Here is a 20,109-nt window from a genome sequence, read left to right as displayed (position 1 = left end):
TATGCATACACACACCACATACACATACATAGAGATATATACACATATATATACACACACACTGATACACGCCTGAGACTTGTACACAGGTGGCCTTGGGGAATCCACCTGGCTCTCTCCCTTCTATTCATTCATTCTGCCATGAACCAGAATGGACAGAAAATGAACACTTGTTTGGTAAGTGGGAAAAGGATATGCACACCAGTAAAAAGTCCCAGAGGAGGAAGGCATGTCGGGGGGCCAGAGTGAGGAGAGGGGCAGAAAACGTTCGTTTAGCAACACTGCCCCTGGTGGTCCTGGTGGTGCTATTGCCTCAGGTCACTTCCAGGCTGAGTTAGTGAGTCTAAAAAGAACATCCTCAACCCTCTCCCAGGAGCCCTGGTGGCACCGTGGTTAAGCACTTACTTGGCTACTAACAAAAAGGTCAGTGGTTCAAACCCACCCAGCGGCTCTGAGGGAGAAAAGACCTGGAGATCTGCTCCCGTAAAGATTGTTGTCGTTAGGTGCAGTAGAGTCGGTTCCGACTCATAGCAATCCTAATGTACAACTGATGAAAACACTGCCCGGTTCTGCACCATCCTCACAATTGTTGTTATGCTTCAGCCCACTGTTGCGGCCACTGTGTCAATCCATCTCATCCAGGGTCTTCCTCTTTTCCGCTGACCCTCTACTTTACCAAGCATGATGTCCTTCTCCAGGGACTGGTTCCTCCTAATAACATGTCCAAACTACGTGAGATGAAGTCTCACCATCTTCGCTTCTAAGGAGCATTCTGGCCGCACTTCTTCCAAGAAAGATCTGTTCGTTCTTCTGGCAGTCCGTGGTATATTCAGTATTCTTCACCAACACCATACCTCAGAGGTGTCAACTTTTCTTTGGTCTTCCTTATTCACTGCCCAGCTTTCACATGCATATGAGGCAACTGAAAACACCACAGCTTGGGTCAGGCACCTTAGTCCTCAAGGTGACATCTTTGCTTTTTAACACTTTAAAGAGATCTTTTGCAGCAGACAGGCTGTAAAGATTACAGCCTTGGCAGCCCTGTAGGGCAATTCTACCATTCTACACGAGTCAGAATTGACCTGGTGGCAGTCACAACGGGTTCAGTCCTCTCCGTGGGGCCTCTGTGTCTGTGCTGAGGAGCAGTGGCTTCAGAGTTACTGTCACTTACATTGACATCAGTGATATCAGAACGACTGCAACGACCTGTTTTATTTACTCTTCACCACCTAGCTGTGACATTTTGGAAGCGTATTACTAGGCCTTTCTTCTGAGGCACCTCTGGGTGGACTCGAACAGCCAACCTTTCGGTTAGTAGCAGAGTGTGCTCTCTTGTTTTTGAGAATATACACCAATTCAACAACTTCTACATGTACAATTCAGTGATACTGTGCAACCATTCTCACTGTTCTTTTCTGAGTTGTTCCTCCCCTATAAACATAAGCTCACTGCCCCCTAAGGTTCCTATCTAAACTTTCAAGTTGCTGCTGTCAATTTGATCCCATAGAGACAGATCTTAAAAGAGCACAATGCTCAGGGCAGACATTCTTTACTAGTTAAGCTAAACTGCTGTATGGTTTAAAGAAGACTTGAGCGGATATTTCTGGCTTGTGGTTTAAAGGTTATCTCAGGGCATCTGCTTCACTCTACTACTTCATTGTCTGTCTCCCCCGCCCAGACTGTCAGCTTCCCGAGGGCAGGGATTTTTGTTTGTCTTATGGACTCCTGTGTCCCCAGGGCACAGAACAGAGCCTGGAACATAGCAGGTTGTGGACAAAAAACTAAGTCTGGCTTTTTGTCTTTGGTTTTTGAAAATGTTATGTGCTGTCCAGTTGATTCTGACTCATAGCGACCCCATGTAACAGAGTGGAACTGCCCCAGAGAGTTTCCTAGGCTGTAATCTTCACCGGAGCAGATCGCCAGGTCTTTCTCCCATGGAGCCACTCCCAAACCCAATGCCATGGGACTGGATGGGTTCTAATCAGCAACCTTTCAGTTAGTAGCCCAGCACTTAACAGTTGCTTCACCAGGGCTCTTTTTTTGAAAATAGCAATCAAGGTGCTCTTTGTCCTTCTAAAACAGCAAGGCCAAGCTTTGTTGTTGTTAGGTGCCATCGAGCGACTCATAGCGACCCCATGCAGAGGAAACACTGCCGATCCTGTCCTTCTCCGTCCTCACAATCGTTGTTATGCTTGAGCCTATTGTTGCAGCCACTGTGTCAATCCATCTCGTTGAGGGTCTTCCTCTTCTTCGCTGACCCTCTACTTTACCAAACATGATGTCCTTCTCCAGGGACTGATCTCTCCCGACAACATGTCCAAAGTACGTGAGACAGTCTCACCATCCTTGCTTCTAAAGGGCATTCTGGTTTTACTTTTTAAACAAGTATAAATAGGTAAGGGCTACAGAGGTGCTTAGGAGCCTTGATGCCACAGTGGTTAAGCACTCAGCTGCTTACCAAAAGGTCAGCATTTGAATCCACAGCTGCTCCACGGGAGAAAGATGTGGCAGTCTGCTCCTATAAAGATTTACAGCCTTGGAAACCCTATGGAGCAGTTCTACCCTGTCCTATAGACTTGCTATGAGTGAGAATCGACTGGATGGCAGTGGGTTTTTGGACACAGGCCCTTAAACAAGTGTAAATAAGTAGGGGGCTACATAGGCCCTACCCTGGCTACAGGCATCAGGAAGGGAGGAGGGCATGATGCAACATGGATATTCACTGATTGGACTGATCACAACTATACATTAAGGCTCCATTCCCAATGACCAGGGAACTCTGGACTTTTGGGGATTCTTAGTATTGGAAGCCTCATGCTGGGACCTCCCCTAGAGCTTGCCTGATATATCTCTGTGCTTTTATCCTTTCTGGTTATAATAAATGGGCAAATATAAGTAGTCTCTGTGAGTTCTGTGAGTCATTCTAGCAAATTAGTAAAACCACTGGTGTTTGCCTATTTGACAGGGGTTGGAAGGACAGATTCCTAACTTGTGGAGACACAGGTCTGGGTGGTTAGGGTCTGTTAAAACAAAAATCATATTAAGCCAGTAACAGAAATTGAGTTTACATAATGTATGATTTGCATATCAGGGTAATATTTTGACTAGAGAGTTAAACATCTTCCGAAGATAAGAGAACCTCGAGACACTCTTCTTATACCAAATCTTACCAGCACTGCCATGGAAAAAAGGGTGGGAACAGAACCGATAAACAAATTTGTGGTCAGAAAGGATTTTCACATGGAGCTATGAAGAACAACTAAAATAATTACCGATTTACCCTAAGAATAACTCCTAGTCTGAGCCTATTTCCAGAAACTGACTGAATTCTTCAAAAGAGCATAATACCCAAGGCCAAAATGGTCTTATTAGTTTATCCAGACCTTTGTTTGACTCAAAGGGACACCCAGGAACCAATTTCTCCAAGGTTCAAGGTCCAAAAGGACAACCAAGGGCGAAGTGCCTAGAGGACACCCCAACTCCATGGACCCAGAAATCTGGATTCCAGGAGAATTAAAACAGTTTCTCAGGTCAGAGAGAGGAAGTGCCGCGTGGGTGTCTGGCATCAGAATGACGAAGTGGGAACGTGGGGATATGAGTTAGCTTCATATTTTGAAAATCAGCCTTATGTCGGCTATTATTCAGGCAAAGGTGCTCAATATGTATTTGCTGGGTGAAGCCTGCTGTGTCTGGCTACCACCAATCAGCCTTTCTAACACTTGGGAAACTCTCGAGTCGAGATGAAAAGGCCCTTCTCTGAGTCTGGGCCTGGGTTTGAGCCCAAGCACCTCTCTTTAGTAGCTGTGAGGCTGGGGTTGATTACCTGAGCTCTCAGGTAAGGCGCCCACTCACCTGAGAGGTATTACAAAGGTGATGTGGGGAAGCACAGGCGCAGCGCCCAGCAGAGACAAGCATAGGAGAAATGTTATCCTCAGACAGGGAAAACGTTATAGATTAAATTGTGTCCCCCAAAAACACATGCTGTAAACCCTACACCCCTGTGGTAATAATTCCATTTGGGAATGGGTTTTCTTTGTTATGTTAATGTAGCAGTATTAGTATGGAGTGTGTCTTAAGTCAATCTTTCTTTAAAAAAAAAAAAGCCCACTGCCATCAAGTCGATTCTGACTCATAGCGACAATCTTTCTTGAGATATAGAAAAGCAGATTAAGCAAGCAAGCACAAAGGGAGGGGAAGATACAGGCCATATACAATTGACAAGGAACCAAGGAACAGAAGCTGAAAAGAGACAAGGACTTTCCCCCAGAGCCGACACAGAGCTTTCCCCTAGAGCTGAATTCGGATTTCTAGCCTCCTCAACTGTGAGAAAATAAATTTGTTTGTTAAAGCCACCCACTTGTGGTGTTTCTGTTACAGCTGCATTAGATAAGTAGGTCAGAAGCCCACCTCTAACAGGTCATTACAAGCAGGTCAAAGGTGATGGAGGACATGTCCCTCCCTCGAAGCATGTACAAGCACGGCACCTGATCTAGCCGGGGCCAGGGCGGAGCTGCCCTGCAGGGGCGGGGGGGCATTTGAACTGAAACCTGAAGGAGAATGAGACTCAGAGAATGGTAACCATTTGGACCAATCACAGCAATGCCACATACTACCCAAGGACAAGAATAGATTAAAGCAAGCTGATTCAGGAGAAGTACAGGTAGTCCCTGAGTTATGAACAAGGTTTGTTCCAAAGTCTGTCTGTAAGTTGGATTTGTAGGTAAGTAGGAACAGGTACATACGGATCTTATTTAGCTTCAGTTAATCAAATGTCTTAGTATATAGTATGTATTTTACCTGTCTATGCATATAAAACTTAAGAAATACTTTCAAACTGCTCAGTGTTTTCATGAGCCTCACAAAGTAGTGCCTGCATTCCTTATTACAAATCATTGCATGTATTTAACTCAAATTTTTAATATATGTAGTGGGCTTTACGGCAGCCCATACTTAAGTATGAGTTGTTCATAATTTGGACGTTCATAGCCCAGGGACTGCCTGTGATCAGAAGTGATGAACTAGCTATGCAGCTAAAGCTCAAAAACACAGTGTTGGCACAACTCGAAGAATGTTATCAATGTCACAGAAAAGTACATGTAGAAACTTTAATTGGTATGTTTTGCTGTGCATTTTCTCAACAACAACAAAATAAATTATTAAAAACAACAGTGTTGAGTGAAAGAAAGCAAGAGACAGAATGAGATTTAGAGTACAATGTCATTTATGCAAATTAAATGCAAATGACACCACCATCTATTTCCCAAGGACACGGATACATTTATACAGACGTATCTAGAAGCCAGAGGCAGAAGTAGTGAACTAGACGCACATATAGTGATGACGGGGCTGAAGTTAAAAAACACAGTGTTGTGCGAAAAGCACTCAGAACAGCTGAGATTTGGGAAAGGACATCATCTACGCAAATCAAACACACACACTGCCAACACTATGCATGTCTGTATTGTGTGCCACCAGGGCTCCATATATATACATATACGCATATACATAGACATACACACATATATACATACACATATAAAAAAAAAATTTTTATACATACGTATATTTACAATTCAACAATTACATGTATAATTCAGTGACGATTACACTCTTCATGTTGTGCAATCATACTGTTAGCCTTTTCCAGATTATTCTCCCACCGTTAACATAAAGTCAGTACCCCCTAAGCAGTGCTTCCCCTTTTCTCCCTCCCTCCCCTACCCTATAGTTGTTGTTACTGGGTGCCGTGGAGTCAATTCCAACTCATAGTGACCCCATGTGACAAAGCAGAACTGCCCTATAGGGTTTCCTAGGCTGTAATCTTTACAGGAGCAGATCACCACGTCTTTCTCCCATGTAGCCACTGGGTGGGTTTGAACCGCCAATCTTTCGGTTAGCAGCTGAGCATTTAACCACTGCACCACCTGGTAACCACTAGTAATCTTTGACTTCTATATATTTGCTTATCTCATATAAGTGAAATCATACAGTATTTATCCTTTTATGACTGATGTATTTCACTAAGCATAATGTTTTCAAGGTTTGTCCATGTCGTAGATTAATCAGGACTTTATTTCTCTTTATGGATGAGTAGTATTCCATTAAGGAGCCCTGGTGGCACAGTGGTTAAGTGCTCAACTGCTAACCGAGAGGTCGGCGGTTTGAACCCACTAGTTATTCCATAGTAGAAAGACCTGGCAATTTGATCCCATAAAGATTACAGCTTAGAAAACCCTATGCGGCAGTCCTACTCTGGCCTACAGGGTCACTATGACTCAGAATTGACTTGAGAGCACACAACAACAATAATATTCCATTGAATGGATATAACATATTTTGTTTATCCATTCATCAATATAATTTTAAGGATACAAGTTCATCTAAACAAACCTGCCAGTAGAAGTAATATTAAGCATGTCTGAGTAGGTGCCTGTGCTTCCAAAGAGGCTGGAGATGAGGAGGGCAAAGTAAAATGAGAGTGACACAGCAGTAGTGTCGAAATGAAATGACCCACTGACACAGCGCGGCACACTGAGAACTGTGAAGTACGGTGACTCAGTGCTTTTCACTGGAGGGTTCGCCTCTTCCCAGCCCACACTCCTTGGATAATCTCATCCTCTCCCAGGGTGTCTGCTGACAACTAAACGCACCCCAAGAGCTGAGCCTTCAGCCCTGACCTCCCTCCTGTCCTCCAAATATGGAGTCAACTGCCTCCTTAACAGCCACTCCTGGGTGAGTCTTAGGCAACTCTCACCCTCCAAGTCTATCCTGTAATCTTGCATTCCCACCTCAGGCCTGCAGAGCTTCCGCTTCTTGCCCAGCTATTCACTGTCCATGGTGCTGAACTCCATGCTCTCGCACCTCCTTCTGTAACGCCATCTGCTATCCATGGTGCTGAATTTCATGCCCTAACACTTCCCCTTTGCAGGAAAAAACCTGCTGTCCACGGTGCTGAATGTTTAAACCAGAAGCGGCAGGAGCCCTGGTGGCAAAGTGGTTAAGTGTTTGGCTGCTAACTGAAAGGTGAGTGGTTTGAACCCACCAACCACTACACAGGAGAAACATGTGGCAGTCTACTTCTGTAAAGATTCTTACGTTGTTGATAGGTGCCGTTGAGTCGATTCCAACTCATAGTGACCCTATATACAACAGAACAAAACGCTGCCTGGTCCTGCACCATCCTCACAATCATTGCTGTTTGAGCCCATCATTGCAGCCCGTGTCAATTCATCTCGTCGAGGGTCTTCCTCTTTTTTGCTGACCATCTACTTTACCAAGCATAATGTCCTTCTCCAGGGACTGGTTCCTCCCATTAACATGTCCAAAGTACATGAGATAAAGTTTTGCCATCCTTGCTTCTGAGGGGCACTCTGGCTGTATTTCTTCCAAGACAGACTTGTTCGTTCCTCTGGCAGTCCATGGTACATTCAATATTCTTTGCCAACACCATAATTCAAAGGCACCAGTTCTTCTTCAGTCTTCCTTATTCATTGTCCAGCTTTTGCATGCTTATGAGCCAACTGAAAATATCATGGCTTCAGTCAGGAGCACCTTAGTCTTCAAAGTAACATCATGTTTACCAAGACTTTAAAGAGGTGTTTTGCAGCATATCTCCCCAATCCATCATTTGATTTCTTGACTGCTGCTTCCATGGCTATTGATTGTGGATTCAAGTAAAATGAAATCCTTGACAACTTCAATCTTTTCTCCATTTATCATGGTGTTGCTTATTGCTCCAGTTGTGGTGATTTTTGTTTTCTTTAGGTTCAGGTGTAATCCATACTGATCTTCATCAGTGTTTCAAGTCCTCTTTGCTTTCAGTAAGCAAGCTTGTGTCATCTGCATATTCCAGGTTGTTAATGAGTCTTCTACCAATCCGGACACTACCTTCTTCATATGAGGTTATATAAAAAAAATATTGCTACTAGGGTTCCAGTTTATACATGCATGTGTTTATTCCAAACAAAATGTGTTTAAACATGTCTCTGTGATCAGTGGATGGATGCAGACAAGTTCTCTCAGTAATACACTTGTCTCAGTATCGTTACAGTGCCTTTAAAAGAAAAAGATGCTTTTTGTCCCAAGGAAAAAATGATTTTGAGGTCAGGGCTAGTATGAAATTTTTAACAAAAAGGTGGATATCTTCCCAATTCATTGAAGCTTTGCAACAAGTCTATGGGAGCGCTGCCCCACACAAAACAAGTTTTTAGATGGACCAAGCATTTTAAGGAAGGTTGGGAAGACCTCAAAGATGGGCCAAGAGAGAGAAGACCACTCGAGTTATGGAGACTGTTTTTTGGAATTCCAAAGGGATAATCTAATAAATTTTCTCACAAGACACAGGATGATCACAGGGACTTATTATAAAGAAGTTTTAAGAAAGCAGAAAACTGCATTGGTGAGAAAAAGACCACGAAAGTCACGCCAAGGGATTTTTTTTTCCATCATGACAAATGTTCCTGCTCATTCTTCAAGGGTAGCAAGGGCTGTCCTCTGAGAATTTTGTGGGGAAACTTTACCCCATCCACCCTACAGCCCTGATCTTGCCCCTTCAGACTTCTTTTTGTTCCCAACACTCAAAAAACATTTAAAAGGAACAGGATTTGAGTCCCTGAAGGATGTCGAAACTGCCATTTTGACATAGTGTAAATTGAAGAACTCAGAATTCTTCAGGGAAGGGTTACCAAAAAAAAAAAAAAAACTGAACCCACTGCCATCAAGTCGATTCCGACTGATAGCAACCCTATAGGACAGAGCAGAACTGCCCCATAGAGTTTCTAAGGAGCGCCTGTTAACCATTTTGTTAGCAGCCATAGCTTTTAACCACTATGCTACCAGGGAAGGGTAGATAGATGGAAACACCGCATTCAGAAGTGTACAGGCCTACATGGAGGGTATGTCGAGAAACAATAGCTTTACGTTTTAATATTTTTGTTTAATAAAAGTTTATATGATTTTGTTGCAATGCTTTTTGACTTACCCTCATATAGTCCAGCTTTTCGGGATTATGTGCTCAGCATACAGATTGAGTAAGTATGGTGAAAGGATACAACCCTGATGCACACCTTTCCTGATCTTAAACTACACTGTGTCCCCTCGTTATGTTTAAAAGACTGCACCTTGGTTTATGTACAGGTTGCACACAATTACGTGCTCTGGAATTCCCATTCTTTGCAATGTTACCCATAATTTGTTGTGATCCACAGTGGAATGCTTTTGTACAGCCAATAAAACACAGATAAACATCTTTCTGTTATTCTCTGCTTGCCATTAAGATCCACCTGACATCAGCAATGATATCCCTGGTTCCACGTCCTCTTCTGAATCTGGCTTGAATTTCTGGCAGTTCCCTAATGATGTAATGCTACAACCATTTTTGAATTATCTTCAGCAAGATTTTACTTGTGTGTGGCATTAATGATATTGTTTGATAATTTCTGCATTCTGTTAGATCATCTTTCGTTGGAACGTGCACAAATTTGGATATCTTCCAGTCAGTTGGCCAGATAGCTGTCTTCCAAATTTCTTGGCACAGACAAGCAAGCACCTCCAGTGCTGCATCCATCTAAGGAAACATCTCAACTGGTATTCCGTCAATTCCTGGAGTCTTGTTTGTCACCAATGTCTTCAGTGCAGCCTGGACCTCTTCCTTCAGTACCATCAGTTCTTGATCATATGCTACCTGCTGAAATGGTTGAATACTGACCAATTCTTTTTAGTACAGTGACTCTGTGTATTCCTTCCATTTGCTTTTGATGCCTCCTGCATTGTTCAATTTTTTGCCCACAGAATCCTTCAATATTGCAACTTTAGCCTTGAGTTTTTTCTTCAGTCCTTTTGGCTTGAGAAATGCCAAGCTTGTTCTTCTCTTTTGGTTTTCTAACTCCAGGTCGTTGCACATTTCATTACAATTCTTTGTCTTCTCAAGCTGCCCTTTCAAATATTCCATCCAGCTCTTTTATTTCATCTTCCTTCCATTTGCTTTAGCTACTCGATGTTCAAGAGCAAGTTTCAGAGTCTCTTCTGACATCCATTTTGGTCTTTTCTTTCTTTCCTGTCTTTTTAATGACCTTTTGCTTTCTTCATGTATGATGTCCTTGATTACAGCCTAGGAACCCTATGGGGCAGTTCTACTCTTGTCCAACAGATTCGCTATGAGTTGGAATCATCTCAACAGCAACAGGTGTGTGTGTGTGTGAGTTATATGCAGAAGACTTGGTGGTGAAATGGTTAAGTGCTCTGCTGCTAACTGAAAGGTCTGCAGTTCGAACCTGCTAGCCACTCTTCAGGAAAAAAGACCTGGCAATCTGCTCCTGTAAAGATTATAGCCTAGGAAATCCTATTGGGCAGCTCTACTCTGTCACATGGGGTCACTATGAGTTGGAATCAACTTGACAGCACAAAACCACAACATTCTGTGTCAACATGACTAGACTCTAATTCTCAGTGGTTCAGCAGGCACTATGTAATCATCTTTCATTTTGTAATCTGATCCAAGCAATCAGTTGGAAGGTATTATGGATTGAATTGTGCCCCTCAAAAATGTGTGCTAACTTGGGTAGGCCATGATTCCCAGTATTGCATGGTTATCCATCATTTTGTGATCTGATGTGATCATCCTGTATTGTAAATCCTACCTTTATGATGTGATTGAGGCAGGATTAGAGGCAGTTATGTTAATGAGGCAGGACTCAATCTACAGGATTAGGTTATATCTTGAGTCAATCTCTTTTGAGATACAAAACAGAAAATTGATATAAAAGAGAGGAGACTTCCCACCACAAGAACGGCCGGGAGAAAAGTGTGTCCTCTGGACCCAGGGTCCCTGAGCTGAGAAGCTCCTAAACCAGCAAAGATTGATGACAAGGACCTTCCCCCAGAGCTGACAGAGAAAGAAAGCCTTCCCCTGCAGCTGACACCCTGAATCTGGACTTCCAGCCTCCTAGACTGTGAGAGCTTTTCTTTTTGCTAAAACCATCCACTTGTGATATTTCTGAGGATAGCTAAGACAGAGTTTCCTTGGGGCTATGGTCTGCCTCCAGTATATAAATGGATGTTCTGGCAAAGCTCACTCTCTTCCTCAACGCTGCACTCTTCTCATTGCCTGACTTCTGGTTCTGGGGATATAAGTCTGCAAGTGTTTCCAGCCTGCTACCTAACCTACAGATCTTGGATTTGCCAACCCACACAATCCTGTGAGCCAGCAGAGGTCTCCAGCCTGCCACCAAACCCATGGATTTGGGATACGCCAGCCTCCAAAATTGTATGACCCATTTCCTGGAAGTAAATCTGTCCCTGTATATTTACACAGTAAAACCTGTGAGAGCCGGAGCTTGATGGGACTGCCTTGTTTTTGCAGGTCTAGGAAGTTTTCCACCTTTGACAGGGTGCAGTCTTATCACTTCTTTATCACTCTCTATTAGTAGAAAATATTTGAGCTTTCTTTCTCAGACAGGTTTACACCTTATGCAGGTTCTGGCTTTCACATGTTTTACTGTACAGGTAGTCCCTGATGTTAAGACATAATCGAGTTATGACAAACCGTGCTTACGACCATCTTTTTTTTTTGTACATCTTATCATTAGTAATATGTACTACATACAGTATTGCAGTTTATAATTTGCTGATGTTATCACTCTCAGATGTTCACTCTCAACTGTTCAATTTTATGATTTACTGTTCAAAACAATGCTGTATAGATTTAGTTTTCTAAGCTACATCAGGGGCTTCAGTTGCTTGAAAACTTAGACCCAAACGCTGATCACTTTGCTAAAGTCAGTAAGGCAGATTTGGAAAGTAGTGAGATGTTGCCGTGAAATATATGAAGGAATAAAGAAAAGAACCACACGGACAAGTCTCACTAAATTTCCCACTAGAAATGCCATCCCCATCCCCAGGAATAATCCAGATGATCCAGAACCTTCCACAAGTGGAGCTATTACCACAACTGACAAAACGCCAATAAATCGTCCAACTCTTCTTCATCATCAGAGTAAATATTTATGATTTGTGTTTTTTAATATTGATAAGTATCAAAATATATCTAAGCTTACACGTAATGTTTCCAACTCCCAGAGACAAAGATTGAATTTATAAAGGCAATAATAATGAAAGTAACTGCTAATAAAAGGCAATAATAACGACAACTAGGAAAAAAAAAAAAAATGAGGTAACTGATTTACATCAGACTCAACTCAGGACAGAGTCATCAGAACGGAGCTCTGTTATAAGTCAGGGACTACCTGCATATATGTTTCACTGATTTTGCTCCTCTAGAAAACTCAGATTGAAATAGCAACAACCTTATTTGAAGCGTGAACCCTGACCGGTTGATGGTGCTGGCTAAGGCAGAGCCCAGGCCTGATCTGCTCGCATTCTTGCCCTGAGAACCAGTGAGTCCTGGTGCCAAAGCCCGGTGAGCACTTCCTCTGGGCAGATTCTGTGTTAAGTCCCGTGTGTATCTGCCTCCCCCATCTTCCCACATCCCCAGGAGGTGGGTGCTGACAGGACCCCCTCTCACGGAAGAGGGTACCACCCCACCAGGATCAAGGACCCTCTGGGCTGGAAGGTGAGCCCAGGCGGTGTGTATCTGGGACCCACGGCCTCGTCCACTGGGCTGGACGGCAGAGCGCACATCCGAGGGCCACTGACCCCTCCTTCCTATCTGGTTCTGAGCTTCCGTCCCACCTGCCCCCCGCCAGACTCACTTCTCCTTCAGCTTCATGATGTCGTCAGTGTTGGGGAGGCAGTTTGTCCACGGCAGGCACCCATAGAGCCACTTGAGCATGCAGTAGCCCAGGGTCTGGAGGTCACTGCGGCGGGAGGGCCCTGGGGAGGAAGGGGAGGCGACTCAGTTGGATGCTCCACTCACTGTCATATCCATGCCCTCCTGACTGTCTGCCTCTCAGCCATGCACTCACTTCAACCATCCAAACACATGGCTTGTCTTATCCATCCCTTCATTTTCCATTCACCCTGATGGAGAATGGTGAAGTGCTCAGCTGCTAAGTGAAAGGTTGGTCGTTCAAACCTACCCAGCTGCTCCTCAAGATAAAGGTCTGGAGATTTCCTCTTGTGAAGATTACAGCCCAGGAAACCCTATGGGGCAGTTCTGTTCCATCACATGGTGTCTTAGTTATCTACTGCTGCTATAACAGAAATACCGCAAGTGGATGGCTTTAACAAACAGAAATTTATTCTTCCACAGTCTAGAAAGCTAGAAGTCCAAATGAATTCGGGCACTAGCTCCAGGGGAAGGCTTTCTCATTCTGTTGGCTCTGGGGGAAAGTCCTTGTCATCAATATTCCCCTGGTCTAGGAGCTTCTCGGCACAGGGACCCCAGGTCCAGAGGACAGGCTCTGCTTCCCCTTTTTTCTTGGTGGTATGAGATCCTTATCTCTGTGCCTGCTTCTCTCCATTGTAGCTCTGGTAAGATAAAAGGTGATGCAGGCCACACCCTAGAGAAACTCCCCTTACACTGGATCAGGGCTGTGACCTGAATTATCCTCTTTACCATAACCTAATCTTGCCTCATTAACCACAGGCAAAGATTAGGATTTATGACACACAGGACAATTACATCAGATCACAAAATGGATGACAGTCACACAATACTGAGAATCACGACCTCGCCAAGTTGACACATATTTTGGGGGGACACTATTCAACCCATGACACATGCGTTGCTATGAGTTGGAATCAACTTGATGGCACCCAACAACATTCTCAATTCTCTTATTGTCTCAATTACTCCTGTTCACTCTCCCCATACTTTTTTCACCCACTCTTTCCCTAGCTCACTCTCATCCTTTCACCCTTTCATTTCATGCACTCACTCTTTCAAATGGTCCTTTGTGCCCACTGTGCCGGGCCCCAGGCTTCATTCTGCAAACCCAGACAAGTGTTTACTTAGGTCCCGGCCCTTGCCAATTGTTACAGATTGAATTGTGTCCCTCAAAAACATATGCTGGATTCCTGACCCCTATACCCGTGGATGGGAGCCCTGGCAGCACAGTTATTAAACAGTCGGCAGCTAAGTGAAAAGTCAGTGGTTCAAACACACCAGCCGCTACATGGGAGAAAGATGTGGCAGTCTACTTTCGTAAAGATGTCAGCCTTGGAACCCCGTGGGTCAGTTCTACTCCGTCCTGTAGGATTGCTATGAGGCAGCATCAACTTGATGGTGGTGGGTTTTAGGATTTTAAAACTGCAGATGCAATCTCATTTGGGAATAGAGTTTTCTCTGTTATGTTAATGAGGTCATATCCATGCAGAGTGTGGCTTAAACCTAGTGACTTTTGAGATATAAAAGAGCAGATTAGACACAGACACAAGCAAGCACACATGGGGAAGAGAGATGCCACATGGAGATGGCCAAGGAACTGAGGAACTCTGGAACTGTGGAAGCTGAAACAATGATCTTCCCTCAGAATTGACAGAGAGAGAGCCTTCCCCCAGAGCTGGTGCCCTGAATTTGAACTTCTAGCCTCCTGAACTGTGAGAAAATAAATTTCTGTTCTTTAAAGCTACCTGCTTGTGGTATTTCCATTATAGCAGTACTAGGAAAGTCAGACATGCTGTAATAGAAATACCACACGGGGTGGCTTTAAAGAACGAAATTTATTTTCTCACAGTTCAGGAAGCTAAAAGTCCAGATTCAGGACGCTGGCTCAAGAAGACTTTCTCTTTCTGTGGGCTCTGGGGGAAGGTCCTTGTCTCTTTTCAGTGATCTTCATGTGACGTGTATCTTCCCCCTCCTTTGTGCTTCCTTCTCTGTGCTAATCTGCTCTTTTTATATCTCAAAAGTCACTGGCTTAAAACACACCCTACAGGATATGGTCTCATTAACATAACAAAGAAAACTCCATTCCCAAATTATATTACATCCACAGGTATGGGGTTTAGGACTTACAATACATTTTTGGGGAACACAACTCAATCCATAACATGGCAGCACTGAGTAAATGAGCGAGCAGTTGAGAGGGGAAGATGTTCCTGGTGTGTGGGTTGACCTGAGCTACAAAGGAGACAGAACAGCCCAAGAGGTTACTCAGGGAGGACACCAAGCCCAGCCTAGTCAGGTCAGGCAAAGGAGACTTTATGGCTTGAATTGTGTCCCCAAAAATATGTGCGGTAATTACTAACCCCTATACCGTTTGTTTTTTTTATATATACCTGTGGTTAAGAAGCCTGGGTGATGCAGCGGTTAAGAGCTCAGCTGCTAACCAAAAGGTCGGTGGTTCAAACCCACCAGCCATTTTACGGGAGGAAGATGTGGCAGTCTGCTTCTGTAAAGATTACAACCTTAGAAACCCTATGGGGCAGTTCTACTCTGTCCAATACAGTCACTGTGAGTCGGAATCAACTAGATGGCAGTGGGTTTGGTCTATACCTGTGGTTATGATCCCATTCGGGAACACGTTTTCTTTGTTACATTAATTAGACCGTATTAGTGTAGGGTCTGTCTTGAGTCAATCTCTTCTGAAATATAAAAGAGATTAAACAAACAAGCAGAGATGGGGGAAGACAGATACCACACCACATGAAGGTCACAGAGGAGTGAAGGAACAGAAGCTAAAGAGACAAGGGCCTTCCTCCAGAGCTGACAAAGACGGAAACCCCTCCCCTACAGTCAGCGCCCTGAATTTGGACTTCCAGTTTCCTAAACTGTGAGAAAATAAATTTCTGTTGATTAAAGCCACCCACTTGTGGTAGTTCTGCTACAGCGGCACTAGATAACTAAGACAGAAACAGAAAGTGTCTTTGTTTTCCTCAAGCCTCCTAGTCACAACATTCAGACAACTCCTCACATAAGCATTCACCAGACACCAAGCATTGACGAAACCGGGCCTTCTACCAAAAGACACTGGAGGCACAGATGCTGCTTCTGCCCTCGGGGAGCTCATTCTGGTGGGGGGACGTGAACAGGCATGTGGGTGGTTTTTTTTTTTGTTTGTCTATTTCTAAATGTAACAGTATTAGAGAAGCATCAGGCTTTATTAGATGTAATACTGGAACTAGAGCAAAACCGGCACAAAGATGGCACCACGGACCCACGATAGATACGTCCTGATAGAATGGGAGAAAATGTGAAACAGGATCTCATATCCTAAAAAAAAAAAAGAAAAAAGGCAGACCTACTGGACTGATTGAGACTAGTGAACTCCCTGAGATTCTTTTTAAATAAATCTTGAACTGAAACTAGCTCATGAGATCACCTTTTAGCTAAATAACAAAATGGCTCACAAAATAAAGAATATCTCCCGTTAAGTACTGTGCCCCTTTAAAAAATCCTCTATATAAGACCAAACAGTCAAAAATGATTTTAAAACAAAGATGAGAAAGTAAGGAGGCAGGGAAACTAGATTAATGGAAACAGAACGACCAGAACAGAAATGATGAGGATGTTCAGGTACTGCGAGGAATGTAACCAACGTCATCAAACAACTCTGTGTACAAACTGCTGTGTAAAACCTTCACCAAAAACACAACGAGATATTATTAAAAAAAAAAAAGAAATGGCATCATGGACTCGCCTCAACAGAGATGGGCTCTAAGCTGCTTTCCGGCTTGTAGTTGACGTGGGAGGCCTGAGCCACCCTGTACGCTCACATTCACAAACACACAAAGGGAAACGTGGAAGAAGCACAAGCTGAGTCATCAGCCAAAATGCAATTGTCAGTCCTGATGCTGTCTCAACAACGGGAGCAACCTAGTAGTGAAGATTTCTCTCCACCCAGCTCTGACTAGGTTTTCTGGCAGAAAAGACAGATGCGAAGTCAACAAGTAGCTACCTCGCAGCGTGAGATGACTGTTTTTTCTTTTTTAATTATTCGTTGATTTTCTGTTGTTGAGAATACACATAGCAGAACACACACCAATTCAGGTTTCCACATGTACAATTCAGTGACACTGATTATATTCTTTGAGTTGCGCAACCATTCTCATTCTCCCTTTCCTCATTGTTCCTCCCCCATTAACATAAACTCACTGCCCCCGGTGGTTCCTATCTAACCTTTCAAGTTGCTGCTGTCCATTTGACCCCCATATAAATAGTTCTTAAAAGAGCACAATGCTCAAAGCAGACATTCTTTACTACTTAAGCTAAACTACTGTTTGGTTTTCAGAAGACTTAAGGGAATCTTTTTGGTTTAAAGATTAAAGATTATCTCAGGGCTATAGTTTTAGGGGGTTCACCTAGCCTCCATGGCCCCAGAAAGTTGGGATTCCAGGAGAACTTGAAATTCTGTTCTGCATTTTCCGCTTCTAATCAGGATTCTTCTGTAGAGATCAGACAGTTTCACGCCAACCTCCCAGGCCCACAACACTGAGCAGTGACAACTGATTCTTGTTAGGGCACGTTGGCAGGAAAAAAAGACTCAGATGTGTCCCCAAGTCATGAGAGATTACAGGCTGTTCGCAGCAGCCCAGTGTGTGTGTTGTAATAAAATGTTGACACTTCATTTAGTGTGCCAAATGAGGTAAATTCATTTCCAGAATACTCAATTAATCAGCACATCACGTTCCTTCACCTTTCCACATAGACAGGCATTTGCCATATAATGAACATATGTACATATTTGTAAAGATGGCAACTTAGACTCTTTAATGAAGGAGCCTAAAATATGCCTAAGCAGGTAGACTGCACAGATAAAATGATTATTACTGGCACTGTGACCATCCTTACACCCAGGTTTGAATTTGGGACAGTGATGAGCCCACACGTGACCCCCAAACTTTCTAAAAATCTAAAATGCTTTTTCTGAGAGTCTGGAGTGACTCAGCACAGGGGTGGTTGTGATATAAAGAAATCTAAGTAAGTGGGGCTGAGGCTCCTCAAGGAATCCACCCCGAGTCCTCTCCTCATTCCATGCTCCTTCTCTAGATAATCTCAATCTCTCCCAGGGTGTCGGCTGACAATTCTTATGATACCCCGAGAGCTGAGCCTCCAGCCCCGACTTCCCTACACTACTCCAGATACAGAGCGCCACCTGCCTCCTCAACAGCCCCCCCGAGTGAGTCTTGCCCTGTATCCTGCATTCCCACCTTAGAGCTACACAGCTTTCCTTTGTGTCCAGCTACTCGCTGTCTGTGGTGCTGAATCCCATGTCCTGGCACTTCCCTCTGTAATGGTCACCTGCTGTCCACACTGCTGAACTGCTAGGCTCTCCAAACCACCCCTGTAGCCTACGAGTCGATTCTGACTCATAGTGATCTACAGGACAGAGTACAACTGCCTCACCAGGTTTTCAGGGCTGTAATGTTTATGGAAGCAAACTACACATCTTTCTCCTGTGGAGCAGCTGGTGGGTTTGAACCATCAACCTTTCAGTTAGCAGCCAACCACTTAACCATGTGTGCCACCTAGGGACTCTCCAAATAGATAGGCTGAAGTCCTAACTCCGGTACCTGTGAATGTGACCTTGTTTGGAAATAAGCTCTCTGATGGTGTTAATATATGAGGTCAGACTAGGGTAGGGTGGGTCCTAATCTAACATGAGTGGTGTCCTGGTAAAAGAGGAGAAGGCACAGAGAGAGAGGAGTAATGGCCATGTGAAGATGCTTCTATAAGCAAAGCAATGTCTGGGGCGACCGGAAGCCAGGAGAAACAAGAAAGGACCCTCCCCTAGTGCCTTCAGAAAGAGCATGATTCTGCCAACCCCTAAGTTTGGACTCCTAGCCTCCAGAACAGTGAGTGAAACAATAAATTTCTGTCCTTACGTAAGCCACCCAGCCCGTAATGTTTTGCTACAGCGGTCCTAGGGAGCTAACAGAGTCTCTCCTGTGGCTGGCCATCTGCAATCCATGGTTTTGAACTCCCCCCTCTTTTTTTTTTTTTTTTTTGCCCTTAAGACGATTCCGACTCATGGTGACCCCATGCGTGTCAGACTAGAACTGTGCTCCACAGGATTTTCGATGGCTGATTTTTCCAAAGTAGATCACCAGGTCTTTCTTCCAAGGCACCTCTGGGTGGACTCGATTGGTCAACCTTTTGGTTAGCAGCTGGGTGTGTTAATGTTTGCACCACCCAGGGACCCCTGTGAACCTCCAGAGCTGCCCTTGAGGGAGGAGCACGTGTCCATGGTCCTGAACCCGAGCCCTCCTCTGGCTCTTACCGCATCCCTTGTGCAGGTCCACACTAATGAACTCGAGGTCCCCCTCGTGTTGGCTTCTGCTGCCTTCAATGTAGGCCACATGCTTGCCACCTGGAGAGTACCGGAAGGTGAAGCCGTAGCCTACCATGGTCACCTGCAGATGTAGGGAGAAGCCATACAGTTTGCAGGTTAGGAGCTGGGCAGGACTCACGAAGCCAGAGATTTCAACTGAGGATACAACTTGAAACAACCCACCCATGACAAATGACATATTTTTAAATTATAAAATTAAGGCATGCTCATAGCAAAAAGGCCAAACAGTACAGAGCAGTGCTAAGCAAAAAGTCCCAGACCAACCGTTCCTATTGCTTCCTAAACTCATTATCTAGAAGTAATCCACTAATGTTGTGCTGGTGTTAGTTGCCACGGAGTCAATTCTGACTTGACATATGCAGAGTAGACCTGCTCCATAGGGTTTTTGTGACCTTTTGGAAGTAGATTGCCAGGCCTTTATTTCCTTCCAGGTACCTCTGGGTGGGTCTGGACTGCCAAATTTACTGTTAGTAGCCAAGTGCTTAACTATCTGTGCCACCCAGGGACTCCTCCAGCTCTACCCTTTAGTGGCTGTACAACCTCAGGCAAGTTAGGGAAGCGTCTCTATGCCTTGATTTCCTCGTCTATAAAATTACAATAACAGTCCCCACCTCACACAGGTTTGGAGGTTTTAATGAGTTCAAAACAAAAATTAAAGTCTTGATCTTCCAGATACATAAATAAAGCCAACTATATCGTCTTCTTTTTAGTGGCTACATCTTATTCTATCACACAGCTAGGTGACAAGTGTTGATTTTGTCTATGTGGGACCTACGTCCCCTTCTTCTATATAGAGTTATAGGATCACTCCTCAGTCCGTGTGATGCAGGTGGGGCTCACCTGAGGTTTTCACTGGGGTTGCTGCGTTGAGGGGATCTAAGCCTGACTTTGCTGGGATTTTTTTTTCCTGGATGGTGCAAAT

General features: G+C 44.1%; 1 protein-coding gene across 7 annotated transcripts in view; it reads right to left on the bottom strand.

Moving 5' to 3' along the window:
• The window catches only part of VRK3 (VRK serine/threonine kinase 3), a 59,227-nt gene that overhangs the window by 6,014 nt on the left and 33,104 nt on the right, over window positions 1–20,109 (bottom strand). For all 7 annotated transcript variants that reach the window (XM_049900375.1, XM_049900374.1, XM_049900372.1 and 4 more), the window contains 2 exons: window positions 19,116–19,248; window positions 12,708–12,828 (listed from right to left, as the gene is read on the bottom strand). In XM_049900375.1, coding sequence (XP_049756332.1) covers window positions 12,708–12,828; window positions 19,116–19,248 — 254 coding nt within the window. The remainder of the gene's footprint in view (window positions 1–12,707; window positions 12,829–19,115; window positions 19,249–20,109) is intronic.

The sequence above is a fragment of the Elephas maximus genome, chromosome 11, assembly GCF_024166365.1.
Source record: "Elephas maximus indicus isolate mEleMax1 chromosome 11, mEleMax1 primary haplotype, whole genome shotgun sequence".
Lineage (NCBI taxonomy): Eukaryota > Metazoa > Chordata > Mammalia > Proboscidea > Elephantidae > Elephas > Elephas maximus.
Note: the sequence above shows the minus strand (reverse complement) of the source record. Positions and strands in the feature narration are given on the sequence as shown.